The sequence below is a fragment of the Mixophyes fleayi genome, chromosome 2 (genome assembly GCF_038048845.1).
Source record: "Mixophyes fleayi isolate aMixFle1 chromosome 2, aMixFle1.hap1, whole genome shotgun sequence".
NCBI classification, from domain to species: Eukaryota; Metazoa; Chordata; class Amphibia; order Anura; family Limnodynastidae; genus Mixophyes; species Mixophyes fleayi.
The window spans coordinates 213,398,022-213,417,645 of record NC_134403.1 but is presented as its reverse complement, the minus strand read 5'-3'; the positions used below and the strand labels follow the sequence as shown (position 1 = coordinate 213,417,645).

The 19,624-nt window shown below is 40.0% G+C and overlaps 1 protein-coding gene across 1 annotated transcript in view; it reads right to left on the bottom strand.

Moving 5' to 3' along the window:
* GRIK3 (glutamate ionotropic receptor kainate type subunit 3) overlaps positions 1-19,624 on the bottom strand; it is a 496,181-nt gene that overhangs the window by 126,721 nt on the left and 349,836 nt on the right. Inside the window, exon 10 of the mRNA XM_075195435.1 lies at positions 16,114-16,317. Coding sequence (XP_075051536.1) covers positions 16,114-16,317 — 204 coding nt within the window. The remainder of the gene's footprint in view (positions 1-16,113; positions 16,318-19,624) is intronic.

Here is a 19,624-nt window from a genome sequence, read left to right as displayed (position 1 = left end):
AATTCCATCTTGGAACTTTTTTTTTTGCATTATATGACCAAGCAACAGTCGTTTGCCATGTTCAAAAAGTAAAACCAAATGTAAAAAAATTCAAGAAATTAAACCAAAAGTAAAATGCCGTGTCATAATTTAAAACAAGAGGTATTGACGTGCTCTAAAACTACTGTATTGTTGTTTATATTTTATAAACACTACACTTGAAAGCTTGAGTCTTTCAATAGAAAAGTAACTGTCCATTGCACGAATATTTGCAACAGGGACAATTTTAGGGTTAAGAAAGTCAACTAATAATAACACTTCGACGCTGTGTGTCTTTATAAACACTACACTTGGAAGTTGGAGGAGGTATTGTGGCCCCGGCACCAAATTTACTACCGGGGCCACTCCACTGTGCAGTCCATATTTAGGTGTATCAGATATTAAACAACGGTGACAGTTGATGCCCAATTTTTTAATTATATTGTGGCCTCGGTACCAAATTGTGTACCGGGGCCACCCCACTACGCAGTCCAGATACTTGTTTGGTGGAATTCAGACCAGTTGAGGGTTTTATTATTATATTGTGTGGACCACTCTATCTATACCACACTACAACTCTATACCACTCTATTTCCTACTTTAATTCTATTTCATACTTTAATTCTATTTCCTACTTTAATTCTATTACTAATTAATTACCATAAAGAGGAACAAAATAAACCAATTTTACCAAAAGTATAATATGACTTAGACTTACAAACACTACACTTTAAAGATCGTGCCTTTAAATGAAAAAGTCAGTCTTCATTGCACGACTATGTGCAACAGGGACATTTTTTTGGGTTTACAAAGTCAAACAATAACACTTCGACCCTGTCTGTCTGGGGTCTCTCAATGACGAATTGTCTGTACCATGTTTGGAGGAGGTATTGTGGCCCCGGTATCAAATTGGGTACCGGGGCCACCCCACTATGCAGTCCAGATACTTGTTTGGTGGAATTCAGACCAGTTGAGGGTTTTATTATTATATTGTGTGGACCACTCTATCTATACCACACTACAACTCTATACCACTCTATTTCCTACTTTAATTCTATTTCATACTTTAATTCTATTTCCTACTTTAATTCTATTACTAATTAATTACCATAAAGAGGAACAAAATAAACCAATTTTACCAAAAGTATAATATGACTTAGACTTACAAACACTACACTTTAAAGATCGTGCCTTTAAATGAAAAAGTCAGTCTTCATTGCACGACTATGTGCAACAGGGACATTTTTTTGGGTTTACAAAGTCAAACAATAACACTTCGACCCTGTCTGTCTGGGGTCTCTCAATGACGAATTGTCTGTACCATGTTTGGAGGAGGTATTGTGGCCCCGGTATCAAATTGGGTACCGGGGCCACCCCACTATGCAGTCCAGATACTTGTTTGGTGGAATTCAGACACGTGGAGGGTTTTTTAATTATATTGTGGCCTCGGTACCAAATTGTGTACCGGGGCCACCACACTACGCAGTCAAGATAGATAGATGCGTATTGCGTATCATAGATAAAGTACATTCAGTGGTGTGGGGCAAATTGAAAAATATTCAAAATGCACTGACATTATCAAAAACAAGAGGTTGTCACACGCTAAAACTCCAACATGTATATGATGGAGAGGATGGAGGAGCAGCCGTATGTGTAGTGTAATGCAGATCTGTTGAAGGTTTTTTATATATTTTATTGTGGTGCCCAGTGCCCACTCCTCTACGCAGTCCAGGTACAATTATTGGTGCGAATCATAAAAGTTCAGGGTTTTTAAGATATTGTGGTGACCCACTCCTCTACGCAGTCCAGGTACAATTATTGGTGCGAATCATAAAAGTTCAGGGTTTTTAAGATATTGTGGTGACCCACTCCTCTACGCAGTCCAGGTACAATTATTGGTGCGAATCATAAAAGTTCAGGGTTTTTAAGATATTGTGGTGACCCACTCCTCTACGCAGTCCAGGTACAATTATTGGTGCGAATCATAAAAGTTCAGGGTTTTTAAGATATTGTGGTGACCCACTCCTCTACGCAGTCCAGGTACAATTATTGGTGCGAATCATACAAGTTCAGGGTTTTTAATATATTGTGGTGACCCACTCCTCTACGCAGTCCAGGTACATTTATTGGTGTGATTCATAAAAGTTCAGTGTTTTTAATATATATTGTGGTGACCCACTCCTCTACGCAGTCCAGGTACATTTATTGGTGCGAATCATACAAGTTGATGGTTTTCTTATTATATATATTGTGGTGACCCACTCCTCTACGCAGTCCAGGTACATTTATTGGTGCGAATCATAAAAGTTCAGGGTTTTTAAGATATATTGTGGTGACCCACTCCTCTACGCAGTCCAGGTACATTTATTGGTGCGAATCATAAAAGTTCAGGGTTTTTAATATATCTTGTGGTGACCCACTCCTATACGCAGTCCAGGTACATTTATTGGTGCGATTCATAAAAGTTCAGGGTTTTTAATAGATATTGTGGTGACCCACTCCTCTACGCAGTCCAGGTACATTTATTGGTGCGAATCATAAAAGTTCAGGGTTTTTAATATATCTTGTGGTGACCCACTCCTCTACGCAGTCCAGGTACATTTATTGGTGCGAATCATAAAAGTTCAGGGTTTTTAATATATATTGTGGTGACCCACTCCTCTACGCAGTCCAGAAAGATACCTTGTTGCAACGTTTTGGACTAATAACTATATTGTGAGGTGTTCAGAATACACTGTAAATTAGTGGAAATGCTTGTTATTGAATGTTATTGAGGTTAATAATAGCCTAGGAGTGAAAATAAGCCCAAAAACTTGATTTTTAAACTTTTTATGTTTTTTTCAAAAAAAATCCGAATCCAATACCTTAAATCCGAACCGAGACCTTTCGTCAAGTGTTTTGCGAGACAAATCCGAACCTCAAAAATAACGAAAATCCGGATCCAAAACACAAAACACGAGACCTCAAAAGTCGCCGGTGCACATCCCTAGTATCAACGCGGAATACCTACTGTAATAGTTTTCTATGTGAGCATTCAAGGCTCTCTCAGATGAAATAAAAGAAAAAAGGATATATAATGGAAAAAAGAAAACACTAGAGACCCAAAGGGACATATTAAATTCTTTAGTTTCCCCGCGGCGTTAAAACTATTACCGTTATTACGGTAGTAGTAAGCTGGATTTCAGCTCGCGGCTCAGGGAGCTGCGAGCTGAAATCCAGCGAGAAAACTACCGTAATAACGGTATTTACGTGCACTATTACCGTAATAACGGTAATAGTACACGCTCCGCAAGGTTTTTGGCATTTTCGCCAACAATTGAATATGCCCCAAAGAGTGAAGAGAAAAGTGTTTTTTCATGTGGGTGGTGGACAATAAGAGTGCCAAAGCCTACCTATTTTTTTCTTGCTTCTCTAGTTACTCAGTGTAAACAGTCACATTATAATTATGTTCCCCCATTTTAATATAACTATGTTCCTTTTCTGAACCTTCAACCTATGTTGTTTACAATTTTACACACAAGCATATATGCATACAAAATTCCCTAGGTCTCTAGAGGAAAGTAAGCAATGTTTAATTAATTCAAAGCAGATTTACAGCACTGTGAATGGTCTTGAGCTGTTAACTACACTGCAGCTCAATCAGTGTCCCTTGATCTCTTATTATACCTATAAAACTTTCAATTTTCGCCTCTGCATCTCTCACAGCCTGCTCCTCCTCCCATATTTTTGCTGTCAGCCCCAATCTGCGGCTGCTGTCTCTCAACAACAAAGCTGGTAATTCGAAAGTCTCAGTTGATCACGACTCCCGCAAAACAATCTGTAATGTATGTTAACAACCGCGTTGTGTAGTAATCCATCTTCATAGAATAAGGGCCTCTCAGTGAAGTGCTGTGCTGCCCAGCAAGGGATAGGGATGACTTGTCTGCTGCCTGATTAATAAAGGTCTATGCAGTTTAAAGCAAACTTAGATAAATGGGGGGAAGATCAGTGGCTCAAGCATCCTTACCAGCATAATCAGTAAATTAGTTGTTCCTGCCTTTCTCCTGCTTTCCCGTTAAGAGCAAATATATCCGTAAAGAGCAGCAAAGTAAGCAGACTAATGAACACTATAGTACTGCATGAACAAAATAGACAAAGATTAGCTTCCATCTTTTTTTCTTTATGAAGCTTATAGATGTGGAAACAAGACCATTAAGCTATTGAAGCTTTTGAAGCTGGTAGCAGTAACAGAAACTACTAGATGTTTTATTACATTAGTACTGTAAACACTGATAAGAAGCAATGTGTTGCCAAATAACACATTGGGAATGTCATACCTGCCATTCATCATGATTGTATTAGTCAGATAGATGAAATCTACATAGTACCACTGAATGGGGTGCAGAGTCATAGAAGACAGCAGTTCATTAGTTAAAATAAATAATTTTTAGTAAAACTTGCCCAAATGTTCAGCCACTATTTTGAAGTGTACAAATTACCATTAACATATTACAAGTCTCCTTCTTAGACTTACAAACAACAGGAGGTATGGAAATGTAGCACAATCTTCACCTTATGTAATATTTTTTAAGCATGCCTTGACATTAAGTCCACTCATTAATTTGGCTTACTATTTGTCTGGCTGCCAACTGACTGCTAACTATGCGAACCTGGAAAAGAGGGGCAGAAAAGTAAATAGGGTCCTGCCTATATTAGAAATGCTAGCACCTTAAATAAGGTTTTAGGTCAAAATTACAGAAATGTAATGGAAATAATGCACCCCTACAACATATTCCAATTATTCTACATCTGGCTGCAAAGTTTTGCACATTTTGCTGGTGAAAATTGTTCCCAGTCCTACCCCATCCACACCACTCAGCAGAATGTCACCATCCCAGGACTATTCATAAGTTCTCAGTACTACAAAATGCAAATGAAAATGTAAAAATACAGTGCGGAATAGTATTCCACTAAACACCCACCACCCAAAAGACCATTGCCTTCCCAGCATTATCCATAAACAATACATTCTGCAAAAGTTAAATTACAAATACAGTGCAAATAGCATTTTAATGTAAAAGTGGACCTCTATGATTTTATTTCTAAAAATCTGTGAAATGGTAGTTTCCACTGCATAATTCGATTTGTGTGAAATTTTACAGCAACTTCGTTAATCTCAGTAAAAAATATATTTGAAGATAATAAATCATGATGCCAAAGGCAGTTTTTTTTATACAGGTCATGGTGCTCCAAGGTGAGTATTCTAATGTCCTGTATTATTTTACACTAATGAAACACATTATTTCTTTTAATACACAAGTTTTAATTTGATAGAAGGCAAACTCCTTATATCCAGGTGTTTTATTTGCTGGCAGTCATACCTTTCTTTATGGAATCGATTTCAAAATGATTCATGTGACACAAGAGACATCACTACTTTCCAAATATAAGTGATGACATCACCATTAATCAAATATAAAGATTTATTTTACAGGCTATAGCCTGTATTCATGTCACATATAAGGATGTATTGTGTGCATATAATAGGATGAGGCTAAAGTATGACAGGAGAAACAATAAATCTGAATGCACTAAAACTCGTATGTTTGTGCGAGTGTCATTCACTTACCTATTCGGGGGTTAAGTTTTTTTGTATGCTCCAGCCAATAGTATCCACAGGGAGGGCCTCCGAATTCTATATATATTCCCGCCCCCCAGTGTTTGCTGAGACTCTTTTTGCTGCGCAAAATCCTGTGGAGCAGAGTGAACAGGCACAAGTGAGGCTTAGTATTGTGTGCTTTGATTCTAATTGATTTTTTTCCTTAATTCCATTCATCTTACCTTTATCTCTACCTTTTCTCTCCCCTTATATTGTTGCTTTTCTTTGCCTTTTTCTCCTTCTGTTTAAAGCATCCCACCCGTCCAACCCTATTCATCTGTATTTCACCCCCCTTTTTCCCATTTACTGGTATTGCCCGCTATCCCTGCTCCAGCATGTCCCACCCCAGGAGGATTTTTTTCCCCCAGAACTGGTTTTTGATGTCTCCCATTCCACCCCTTGCATGTGCCAACCCCACCCCTTCTTCAGCACGTGGCCATCTTACCCAGCACCAGCCTTCAGATGCTGATCAACCACCAGCCATTGCACGCAGCCGGCCATCACATGCTCCGGAGCGAGTAGCGCCACTGCTCAGCTCTGGAACTCATTCTCTCCTGGAACTATATTTACTTTTCCTACCCTTTCCCAGCCTGCCAGCAAAATCAGTAACATTCTGTTCCTCTACACCTGGTCCTCCCCTCAGTGCACTCCATCCAAGGGGAGACTCTCCCAAGTGGCCTCAAATGTCTCCAGGGGTGATTTACAGTTAGCAAATATGACCCCACCCAATTCATGGGGAATCATAGGGCACAAAAGGGGGGATGCAGTATCATACACCTACCAGCCCCTACTTGTCAGCTGCACCCCCTCAGTTACATCCCCTTTTCTCTCATTCTATCCCTTTCAATGGCCACATATTTCCCAAAGTGCCCTGTTCCAGCCTCCTCCTGATTTGTAAATGAGGGTATCTGCACCCCCTGCCTTTTTTTTCCAGTACTCTCTGGGCTTCACTTCATCCTACCCCAGGCCTATCAGCAGGCTCTTGGTCTAGCTGGGCACCCACACACCCTCATCCCCACTTTATTACACATTGCCCTCCTTGGCTCAGTCCAGGGTCTTTGGGGTGTCTTCAGTGCAACCATCTGAACATAGCTTCACCGGTACAGATCAGCATAGCCCACCGATAACAAGCACAAGTGAGGACTCATCGGACGCAGAATGTCACAAATCGGGATCTTAGCCGCACTTACCTCATCCGCCACTGTCATATCACGGCTACCTGGGTCCCTTCTGGTCATCTGCAGCATCTCCGTTCTCCACACCTCCGTTTGTAAACAAACACATACTGTTTGTTCTGCTGCATGGGCGCGGCCATCTTGGATGCAGTCAGGTGATTATTCCAAACCAACCAGATTCAGAAGCGGTGATCACATGAACTGATCAGCCAATAGTTATTTGGGACATCCTATTTAAACCTGCTGCCGTGATCTGTTCATTGCCAGAACAACACACTTCTCTCCAGAGGATAGTTCTTGGCTTCAGTGTTCCTGACTGCATTACAAGTGCAGTGTTCCTGACTGCATTACAAGTGCAGTGTTCCTGTCTGCATTACAAGTGCAGTGTTCCTGACTGCATTACAAGTGCAGTGTTCCTGTCTGCATTACAAGTGCAGTGTTCCTGTCTGCATTACAAGTGCAGTGTTCCTGTCTGCATTACAAGTGCAGTGTTCCTGTCTGCATTACAAGTGCAGTGTTCCTGTCAGAATTACAAAGTGCACTGTTCCTGTCTGCATTACTAGTGCACTGTTCCTGTCAACATTTCTAGACTGCTCATTCCCCTGCTATATTCTACAATCAGCAAGAACATGAGCAGGAAGATCATCCAGGCTGCTAGGTCCTGTTTCAGTCCTGCTCCAGCTAGTCCCAAGGGTCCCAAATTGGATCAAGAAATACAGACGACCGTGACACAGAACAGGGACTGCTCAAGCTAATGAAGATTCTACATGCGCATTTTGGGGTAGTAAGGTCCAGAGGGTTGGAGCACCTGTGACTATATGGCCATCCGAACCTAGCGGGGATATTGTGAGGAGTGCAACACAGCGCTGCTGAGTGGTATTAGGAATAGCGCAAAATAGCGATAAAATTCGCAAAGACACCTATGTAGACATGTTCTCCCTCATGGACTTTGTGAAGACCGACCTTTTAGCAGCCAGTGGTAGAGGGGGTATTAGCTAGGACACATATCAGTCATTATTATTATTATTATTATCCTTTATTTGTTAGGCGCCACAAGATTTCCGCAGCGCCGTACACAGTACAAACAGTAGACTATACAGGGTGAAACAGTACAGAACAATAAACAAAAATACCAATACTTCAGAACCTCCAGGCAGGCTGCTGCAATAAGCATGGAGCAGAAGAACAGGTGAGGAGACAGGAGGGAAGAGGGCCCTGCTCATTCGAGCTTACATCCTAAGGGAGGGTTGACAGACCAGGCACAAGAGGAGCCGGTTGAGGCAATGGGAGAGAGGGGAGAATGAGCGGAGGAGATAGGGGTTAAGTGGATGGTTGGTAGGCTTTGAGAAAGAGGTGAGTTTTGAGTGCACGTTTGAAGGAGCACAGAGTGGGAGAGAGGCGGATGGAGCGAGGAAGGTCATTCCAGTGAAGGGGGGCTGCACGGGAAAAGTCCTGGATTCTGGAATGGGAAGAGGTGATCAGAGTGGAGGAGAGGCGACGGTCATTGGCCGAGCGCAGGGAGCGGGCGGGAGTGTGAATGGAGAGGAGGTTGGAGATATAAGGGGCAGTAGAGTGGGAGAGCGCCTTGTAAGTGGTGGTGAGGAGTTTGAAAATAATTCTGTAGGGGAAGGGGAGCCAGTGAAGGGCAAGGCAGAGAGGGGAGGCAGAGGAGGAGCGGCGTGAGAGGTAGATGAGTCTTGCGGCCGCGTTGAGAATAGAGCGGAGGGGGGAGAGACGAGAGTGGGGGAGGCCGGTGAGGAGGAGGTTGCAGTAATCCAGGCGGGAGATGATGAGTGCGTGTATGATGGTTTTGGTGGCCTCCTGAGAGAGAAAGGGACGGATGCGGGCGATGTTGCGAAGTTGGAAGCGACAGGCTTGGGCAAGGGAATGAATGTGGGGGGCAAAAAAGAGAGAGAGGACTCAAGGGTGACACCCAAGCAGCGGAGTTGGGTGACGGAGGAGATGGTAGTGTTGTTAACGACAATGGAGAGGTCATGGTGGGATGGGTGGTTGGGAGGAGGAAAGACAATGAGTTCAGTTTTGGAAATGTTGATTTTGAGAAAGCGCTCTGACATCCAGGAGGAGATGGCGGAGAGGCAGTCAGATACCTGAGCGAGGAGGGTGGGGGAAAGATCAGGTGAAGAGATGTAGAGTTGGATGTCGTCAGCATAGAGGTGATACTGAAGACCAAAGGAGGAGATGAGAGACACCAAGTAAGGAAGTATAGAGCGAGAAGAGTAAAGGACCGAGAACAGAGCCCTGCGGGACTCCAACAGGGAGAGGGTGGGGGGAGGAGGAGGAGCCAGATGTTGATACAGAGAAGGAGCGGTTAGCAAGGTATGAGGTGAACCAGGCAAGGACAGATCCAGAGAGGCCAAGAGAGAGATGGGTTTGCAGCAGCAGAACCCAGTCATTCCCTAATTGGTTGACTGGGTTCTACATTATTGCTGCCGCCTAACTCAAGACATGGCTAGCCACCCATATTGACATATGGCGCTACCTTCACTTCATAAGCGATATGTTTATCAATGATGGAGTCTTGATTTGGCGCATGTACGATAATCATTTTAGACACAAGGTCAGTGGTCAAGCACTCATTCCGTTTGGTTACAACCCCCATTTGTGGTAGTTCCTATAAAGGCTGCTGGTAAACTGGTAAACTGATCCAGCATCTGTCACACCCACCAGGGGGTTCAGTTAATGATGTCATAGATCTGAGCCATAACTCGGTTACCAGTCATTTGAGACCACAATGGGGTTGGCTCAAGCTTTCAGTGAAGGGGCTCTTATGGCTAAGCTGGATATTCAATACACTTTTTGCCTGCTGTCTTTGCATCCCTAGTCCTTTCGTTACATGGGTTTCCATTTGCCAGATGGGTTTTTATATATATGCCCCATGGGTTGTTCAGTTTCTTGCACATACTTTGAAAGGTTCAGTTTCCTGCATTGAATAGTACAAGCAGGAATGAGTAATGCAGGTATTGCCCACTATCTGGATGATTTTTTATTCATAGGCCCTGCGGCTTCCTTGGTCTGTGCCGACACATTTTCCGTGGCCCAGGCCTTATTTTCAGTTCTAGGCGTTCCCATAGCAGGGCACCTCACCCTGCTTGTCTGTCCATTAAGATCGACACCATAGCTGGATGCTGTCTTTAGGGATAAGGGGCCTGATTCATTAAAGAAAGTTGAGAAAATGTATGCAAGTAAGGCAAAACCATGTTGCAATTGAGGGAGAGATAAATTTAAAATGAGAGAGCAGATTTATATTTGGGGTAGGGCATGTCTTAGATCAACTTTAAACATACTCAATTTTTTTCTTAACTTTCCTTATTGAATCAGACCCAAGGTAACTAAGCTAGAATCCTTAATTTGGGTGGTCAGTCCAACTGCGTTAGGTACAGTCCCTATTAGGTTCATTTAATTTTGCATCATCCCCATGGGAAAGGATTTCTGCTGGAACCTTCAGATAGCTATATCTGGTTTTATACAACCTCACTCATGGCTGCTTTTGTCGGAAGAGATTAAACCTTTGGGTTTGGTTGAGTTTCTTATTGAGTTAGAATGGGGTCCACATTTGGCCTAGACCTCAGTTTTCCAGTCAGATTCACACATGGATGTCTCGGGGTCCAAAGGGTTCGGTGCTTACTTTCATGGAGTTGGTGCACTGCCCCTTGGCCAGACTCCTGTTGCCGCAGTGGCATAGTTAACAATTTACTGGTTGTTGTTACCTTTAACAGTGCCTGTGGAACTGTGGTCGTCCCGGTTCCAGGGCCGTAACAATCTTTTGGTGCGGCAACTTGGGTATGCTCCAATCCATTAAAAAACAGAGCGCTTCAGCATTGCAGGCCATCAACCTATTGAGACACTTAGTTTTGCGCTGCCTACAGCATGACATCACTTACATGGCAAAACACATTCCAGGCATGAACAATGACCTGGCCACTGCGCGCTCTCATTTTCAGTGGTGTCATCTTCAGGATTTGACCATGCACACGAATCTCATTGGCACCCCTTGTGCTTCTTATGTTTGGCAGATTGTCGATACGGCATAGTGGGAGTTGCCGAGACGTCTCTGGTCCCTTCCACCAAGACAGCTTATTGGTTGGCCTGGCAGTAGTGGTCCCGTTTCTTGGGGTCACGGGGTCGGAGTGACTCAAGCCAGAGTGAAGACATACATTCATTTAATTGGACTAAATACCACCACAAAATTGTCCAAGGCTGCCTCCCTGGTGGGCATATCGTATAAGGCTCGGCTCTGTGGCTGGGAAGCTTTTACCAAAGGTTTTCTCATCTTTAAGGCTCTTAAGGGGTGGGCTAGGGTGTGTCCTACGGGAATTGCCATTGGGAGGCCAGTAGATGCTGGAGTGCTGAGGCAATTAGTTAACGCCCTTTTATTTAGCACTGCATTTTCAGTAGCCTTTTCTGGTGCATTTAGTGTTAGTGAGGATGGTGGTTCAGTCCAGGCCAGTGGCGGAACTACCATTGGTGCAGCAGGTGCGGTGAACCGAGTCCATGGAAATAATGGGGCCCACTACACAGGGAACTAGCATGCTGTGGGCTCCAATTCCCTCCTCCCTGCTTCCCTGGGGCCCAAACCTTACTAGTTGCACCTCTGGTCCAGGCAGACTGTGGGGGCAGCCTGCTTCAACCAGAGACGGAACTAGCGAGCTCTGTGGGTGCAGTCTGCTTGCCAGACACATGTTTATTTCTGCTACACAGGTTTCTTGCCTGCTACTCAGATCTAAGGTTGATCAATGGAGGAAAGGTCATTGGATTACCATACTTACTCAGGAGGACTCGACTGTCTGCTGAATGTATTGTGTACACAATTTGCTGGGGTTAGACCCCATGGGGGTGAGCTCTGGTTGATCAATGCTGACAGCTCCCCCCTCACTAAACTTCAGTTCATTGTGCTGTTCAAGTGCTCTGTGGAGTTCGTGGGTTTAGACCCAGCCCTCTATGGCACCCATTCCTTTCAGACTGGAGCAGCTACTGCTGCAGCTGAGGTAGAATCTTCCTTCGCAGCAAATAGATCCCTAGGTAGATGGAAGTCAGATGCCTATTAAACTTACATCAGAACCAAGAGATAAGGGTACAAGCCCAGCTCCCTCTTTCCCATCCTTCGGTAACCCAGGGCTTTGCTGCTTGTTGCTTTTAGAGAGGGCAATTTTTCCTATTTTTTCCCTTGGTCACTGTTTGGTTTCTGATATTAGCTGTTAGCTGACTTGCAACTTGCTTTCCCTTGTATTTATGTCCCAAATTCTGTATATACCTGCTTCCACCAGACATACAACCTCCGATCACATGTGTTAAGATCTTAGCTGCTACGCAGGCCTCCAAATCCTTCAGATCAGAACAGCAAGAAAATCTGCCCTCAACTAAGATGGCTGACAATCTTTCTTATAAAAGGCATCTTTTTCCTGCTTGGGTCCTTATCAACCTGGATGCATGGCCTGCTTACTGCCTGATAATAGGTCCTGCTCCATGGCTCCTTGTTGCAATATTATACATTATACAATTAACAATCTGACATTTCTTACTGACTATTATTATTGCTATCTGCCCTGACCTTTGCTATCCCTTTGACTTTGGCCTACGCTATTTAATTTCATTTCGCTATGATGACCTCTGGGATATTTGTTGTGACTTGTCCACAATCCAGACCTCCAGATACTCAGAATGACTCAATAGCCAGTCCCGCAGCAGGATCATGTGCTCTACTACAGTTGAATATCTGAGTGGTTGACAACAATATATCTGCTACACCATACCCTAAACCATTATTAATTGACTACAAATTTCTATTATTTGAGATATTTCAATTCATTCTTTGTTTTCAGTTAATATAATTATGATCTGGCCTACTCAAGTGTGATTCCATATAACAGAACACATTTAAAGAAAGTGCATGTAAAAAAATGTAGAATGTGGAAATTGCCATCAAATGCAATGTGCAAATAAAGTATATTGCACTATTCTTTCAGGTGAACACACAGTATATATAAGTACAATGTTTGCATGCGCTGTGCTGGTAGTAACATGTATATTTATGAATGATTTGTGGCAGTAAAACCTGTGAAATGGCCTTTTGTACTGAAAGATAAATTTATATAAATAGGCCTTCATCTGTGTTGATGGATGAAGCCCTAGTTATGACAAATGAAATGTAAAAGAACAAAACAGTGTAGTTTTATGGCCTTGTACCGTTTTTGTAACCTGTTTGTGCTTTCTAAGCTACATAATACCGCTGGTTAAAAGGCATTTCTACTGAAGTACTGCATAATATATGGAAGAAAAAAATTGATTAACTTGAGTGCACATTTTATTGTTCTAGCCTTGTATTATATGCCAAATGGCTGATATTCTCCATCTGTACATTCACCTTCTACCCCTTATAATAAAGACAACTACTTTATACCTAAAATAAAACAAACCCAGATTTCAATTTTTGGGGCACTAAGGTCACAGTTTTAATTTTATAAATGATGCCAGCAAAGAAAGCAATGCAAGTTCAACTAACCAGCTAATACTATACAAGTAAACATAGGGATGGTCAACCGGTCCAGAATCCCAGGTGCTAACTTAAGGCGTCAGAGAAACTACACCCGTTCTGGCCTCAAAGTGAACGTTCAATGAAACGATGCCCAGGGATTGAAGGGGTAGAAATCTGCGTCCATACAAACTCTTGCGCCCTGTATTAACCGCTTCACTGAATACGGAAAAAGAAAGATAGAAAAACAATACAAACCACATATAATTAACAGGCATATTGTGACAGGGCGGGATGAAGGAATTTCCTGAAGCAAAAGAACTTGCTGTTTTTGAATGCTATTTAGACTTGTTTTGCCATACTCCATAGAGCCTATTGGATATAATCAAATCAAGTCAGGGAAAACGTTAATCCCTGAAGGTAAGTGCAATGTAAGTCTACAAGTCTGGCATTTAAGTGCTTTCATCACTATACAGGTCTTCATTTATCATACTGTTTACATTCGGAAGCTGTATGTACTTACTGTATATACTGTCAGCTAGACCTTTTATTTTTCTAACACATTTTTTTATATTGTTCATGCTTATTCCCTAATTTGTATATATTTGCAAGTCAACATCTGCTTCCAATTCCAGGTGAGAGGCAGCTATATTGTCAATGTCTTACACCTCTTATTGCTTTAAGGTGACAAGGCTCCCTGCAATGGTAGCAAACTGTACAATACATAAAACTTAGCTGCATTTCATGTGGGGAAGGGAAGAAAGTCTAGCATAGAAACAGAAAACAGCAGATAATGAGCAATAGTATTTTTCTGTAATTATTGTATTCATGCAACTATGTCAAGTTGTCCTGGTTCCTCTCAGAATTTGGCAATTTGTATCATCCACATCTGTGTGTCTGCTATCATACAACTTCCTTTCTTTAAAATATCCTTCCTGTGCAACTGCTATAAAACAATGTCCACCATTATAAGATGCAGAGCAGTCACTCCCATTCTCCTCAATCTGTCAGGATCGTTCCCTATCTTTCTGAATGTTTTTTTCTTGCCAGCAAATGTGCTGTTGCTGAAAATTACTCTATGCACTCTGTAATTCTAACAGAAATGAAAATGTTGGAAAAGCATAAGACAGACTCTCTTAATGTAATGTTGTTTGATTGGGGTGAGCTTCCACGCGTCCCCAAAATTGTTGTTGTCACATTTTATACAATTAAGAAGACATTAAATAACACAGAAACTAGAGCATCAAAGCTGACCAATCAAAGCTTGATTAGCAGTTGAGTTTGTTGCCATGGAGACCTATTTTCATAATGCTAATAATGATAGCTTGTACGAAAGCAAAGGACATTTCATCCATTAAAATGACTGTGAGCAGTTTAACCAATGCAAAAAATTTGAATTCCTCCCTAACCTTTTCTCCCTTGAAAACTGAATCTGTGATTGCGTGCAAAACAGTAGGGGTGATTTCAGATGCTTATTTTATGTAAAAGAGAATTTCCAAGACCGGTAAACATTTAACCCTTAGCTCTGAAAGTTGCTATACCTTTTTAAGGGGTTAAATTGTTCATAATGTCCATACAGATTTAACTATGTACATATGGAAAAATATATTACTAGAGTTACTTGCAGATCTCAAGAGCAAAAAACTGCAAAATCAAAGTAAATCAGCAAGGTTTGAAAAGAACATGACATTTAGTAATAGCATTAAAAATGAAGACTTATGATAAAACAGGATTTTTTGTCTTTCATCCAAACTTACTGCTGCATTAAAATATAATGTGACACACAAAGAAGGGTGGCTCTGAATGTATATACCTCTCTCCAGATTGAAAACAGTGATGTCGAAACAATGAAGAATTTGCTAGAGATCATGGTTTGAATCCCAGTCTCAGTATTTTGTGACACTAGTCCTTTTGTCTTTCACAAAATATTGTATTATATGCATATGGGATTGGAAATGTGGGTGTGGACAACTCTGTTTAGTGTTGTACATCGCTAAGCAAAATATATAAAAAACAATTTAAAAGTACATAGGTTTAAAAACAAAACATTATAAAACTGTCCTTATCACTCAGTATAAATTGCCATTCATATTTTCAGTTATACTGATATGTGCATTATATATGCTATTTGTAATGTTTAACATTCAACATACATTTGCAAATGTGTGCAACCAAGACTTTTGCATTTTTATCTACAGTAGAAATAGCAGATCTGTTGCTGGCTATAGCAGTGTGCTGGGGGAATTTGTCTGTGTTTTTTCCTTTTAGGATAACCCCACCCTTTCATGCACCTGTTATAGCCTATAAATTGATTAGAGCAACTTCCAGTTCTTTATAATGTTTAACATTACAACATGTTGTCATTATTCATATTTTATTATTGTTTGTACATGAAAATAATAAAAGAGACATTTTCAAAAAACAAGATCATTATGTTTATTTAAATTGGTCCTTCTCACCACCATGAACAATTGGGTTTCCTAGAACCCTTTTAAGTGGTACATATACTAATGCATGTTATTTCAAAAGAATTTGCCAACATACACCACAATATAATGAGCTGTAATCATCCTTTAAAAGTGTATTCTTGCATTAAATGTCTGCATTCTAAGGCATGAGATGCTTGAGAGAGTTTGTTGACTAAACATTGTAAGGGTTTACAATCAATTGTAGACTGGGCTGACTTTACCGACTGATGTTTTACTGATTGTAGTTATCTCATATATTTCACTTTAAATTTACAACTAAACAATTGTTACTATTATTTGTTACATTTCAAAATAATCACTTACATGGTCAATAAGCTCCTTGACCAGACCGTTCCACTGTCCTTTCTCATCTTGGGATCCATATCTGCCATCTTCGACTAAACGTATATCATATTCAAATCCAAGAATTTCTGAAACCTTCTTCAGGAGGTCAATGCAAAAGCCTTCAAAACGGTCCTTTCCAAACAGAGGAGTATCTGACCTTTTAAACATCACATAAGGCTCTTCCTGGATAAATAAAAAAATATATTGTGTCTATGATGGTGTTTTCATGTTTTCCACATATTTTCTTTAAAATGCTGTAATCAGCTTTCAGACACAGAGCAGGTAACTTGTCTTACTGTTAGGGAATAAGTTTGAATTCTCATGTCCACCTACAGTAATAATAAAACAATAGGTTATGAAACTATTCATGCACCCTATGACCCTAATAAAGTCAAAACACGCATCAGCCTGTAATAACCATGACCCTGATAAACCCATACTGTTAAGCATGTCTGTTGCTGTGATTTCCCACCTAAATGAAGAATCTATGCTTTTTTAATCCATGTGGTTATCTTACTAGAGTGATTACCCATGCTTTATAACAGCTTACCTACTCTTTCCTGAGCCCTATACACTAGTGTCTTATTGACAGTTGCATTATCAGCAACATCACATATACCACCTGCTCCACAGTGCACCAGGTATATGGCACAACAAAACTGTTGAATGGAATTTGGTGTAAATGTTTCAGTCCACCAACTGCATTCATATCTATTATCCAGTTATTGAGAGCTGTAGTCCAGTCAGTTCAGCATACACAAACTTATAACCTACCGTGACAATTAAATCCCACCAACTTATCTCTAACATTAAGTGATTTTTTTTTTGCCCTAACTGACAGAAATTTACAATTAAGCCTAAGGGGTATATTTACTAAACTGTGGGTTTGAACAAGTGGAGATGTTCCCTATAGCAACCAGACTGTAGCTATCATTCCTTTTGTATATTCTACAAAATGATTTAATCAGTGTACATGTGTTTTAATTGATGCTAAGTGTGTGAACACACAGCCAAATTTTGCTTCCTTTGGGTGGGTAAAAACATGCAGGATAGTTTTATAATACAGAATTTCTAATTGTTTTGTTTGAATGCATTTGTATTACTTTAAGAACTAAAATCTCTACATCCACTTGAAATATACTAAACATCTTGCCAGTTGAAAGTGAGTTAGTCTTCGTCCCATTTTTTCTCCTTTTCACCTACAGCAGTGACATTGTGAAGGTCAGTGAATCTCAGACAGCAAAATTAAATGGTAAGCTCCAAAGAACAGGGACATACTGTGTCTGCAAAAATTGCTGTACACATCTGTGTAAACCCTGCCTTCTTCTTAATAAATAAAAAAGTATTTATAGTAATGTGTTCATAAAATGCAAATATGCAATTATTAGCAAGCCAACAGCTTTTATAAATCATAAGCCACTATTAATTTTCTGCTGTCACGGAGTAGCAGCATGCATATTTTAAGAGCTGTTAAAATGTTGTAATGTACACTACATTTTACATGTGTTTTCTCAGGACAATTAAATAACTGCATGAAGCTCTTTCGCACAGCGTATTTTCCTATGTATTAGTAAAAAAAATTGACAGACATTGAATCCTAAAGCACCAACTAATTTTCTAAATTGATTCTGTGGCCAGAGGTGCCCCAGATATGGAATATTGTGAGCTGTGAAATTGCTGTGGGAGAGCGTTTTTTTTCCTGCTTGGGTCATGGAACTCTCCCTGAATAAGTCATTTCAATATTAACAACAAAGAAAAGAAAAATAAAATACGAAGTTGGGCATCTAGAAATCCATCCCATTTTCCATACAATTAAATCCCATCACAATCAGGACATGCTTTCTTTTCATTGAATCCGGGATCTTCAGCAAGATAAAAATGTAAGGATAAAACTAGAGCAGATGGCCTGAAATCACCATATAATTTATTTGCAAAAAGCATAAATCCCACAGCCAAATAAAATAAAAAAAATAGAAACATATAGGATGAGGGAATCTGTTAGGTAATTACAGGCATGTGTCATTCTTAAATAACACTGTTAAACAAGTAAAACTAATGTTGCTAAAGGCAGACAGTAGGCAAGTTGTAGAATCTTTAAACTTGATTTATAAGTTGGTCATATCTCAAGCAGTTTTCAGATTAAAAGGCAGCGATAAGCAAAATTATTTTTAAAATGTGCAATTATATATAATTGAACATTGCAGTTTCTTTCACTATGAAATTTGCTTAGTTTAAAGTAAATATTGTGTTTTTATTTCTCTGACGTTGTTCCTTTTTTATCAGAGTATATTGTCCGTGAGAGTGTTTAATCTCAGATTAAGGGCTATATTTACTAAAGGGCAGTTTGATGAAATGAACGGATTAACTACAGGCCAAGCCAGCAGAACATGCTTGAAAACCACCGTTTAAGAAAGCACCACATTGCAAATTGCCATCCAGATTATTAACATGATAAAAATATAAACTGTTATATTTCGTAACCTGCGATTCGATAAACTACAGAAAAAACACCAGAAAAAAAAAAAGAGGTGGTTGTGTAAAATGAGGTTCCTTAAACTGCATGGTGTTATCTTGCCATTATCTGGCTTATTTTACCATTCAAAACATAAGAGGAGGCACAATTGATTTATGAATTATGGGGCAATCATTATTTATTGATTAATATGGCAAAGTTAATACATGGTTAACATATGGGGCAAATTTAAATTTTTCTTCTATTATACTATTATAATTGTACCCCTTAATATAAGGAAACATAGATTTTCCCCCATACATTAGTTATAAATTAATTTTGCACTCTTAGGGCTAGATTTACTACACTGCGGGTTTTGGAAAGTGGAGATGTTGCCTATAGCAACCAATCAGATTCTAGCTTTCATTTATTTAGTGCATTCTACAAAATGACAGCTAGAATTTAATTGGTTGCTTATAGGCAACATCTCCTCTTTTTCAAACCCACAGTTTAATAAATATACCCTTCTGTCTTTAAATAGTGATTGCCCCCGTAATTCAATAGTCAATGATGTCTCCTCAATTGTTCTGAATGGCAAGATAGACCAAACAGCACGCAGGTCTAAAATAAACCCTACATTTTAAATGGTGTTTTTTCTGGTGGTTCTGACTAAACTACTAGACACTTACCTATTTGGAACCGCCACTCATTGCCGTTGGGTCCACATTTCAGCCTTAACTCGTCCTATTGTAAATGTCATGGTTTGGGACCCTTTAGTAGTTCTAACCCTAAACCTCTTCATTTACATAAGTAACAACCTGCTGTAGGGTAGTACCTTCACTTAGTATAACATACAGACAAACTGAAATAATTAAAAGGAGATATATAATAAAAAGTATAATATATAGTATAAAGTTGTATCTCTTGACATCAATAGAAAGACAATTAATTATACACAACAAATAAAATATAATTATAATTTTCTTTAACAGTATTGAAGCTAGTTATTTTTTTGCCAAGAGCAATGCTAAGTTTAAA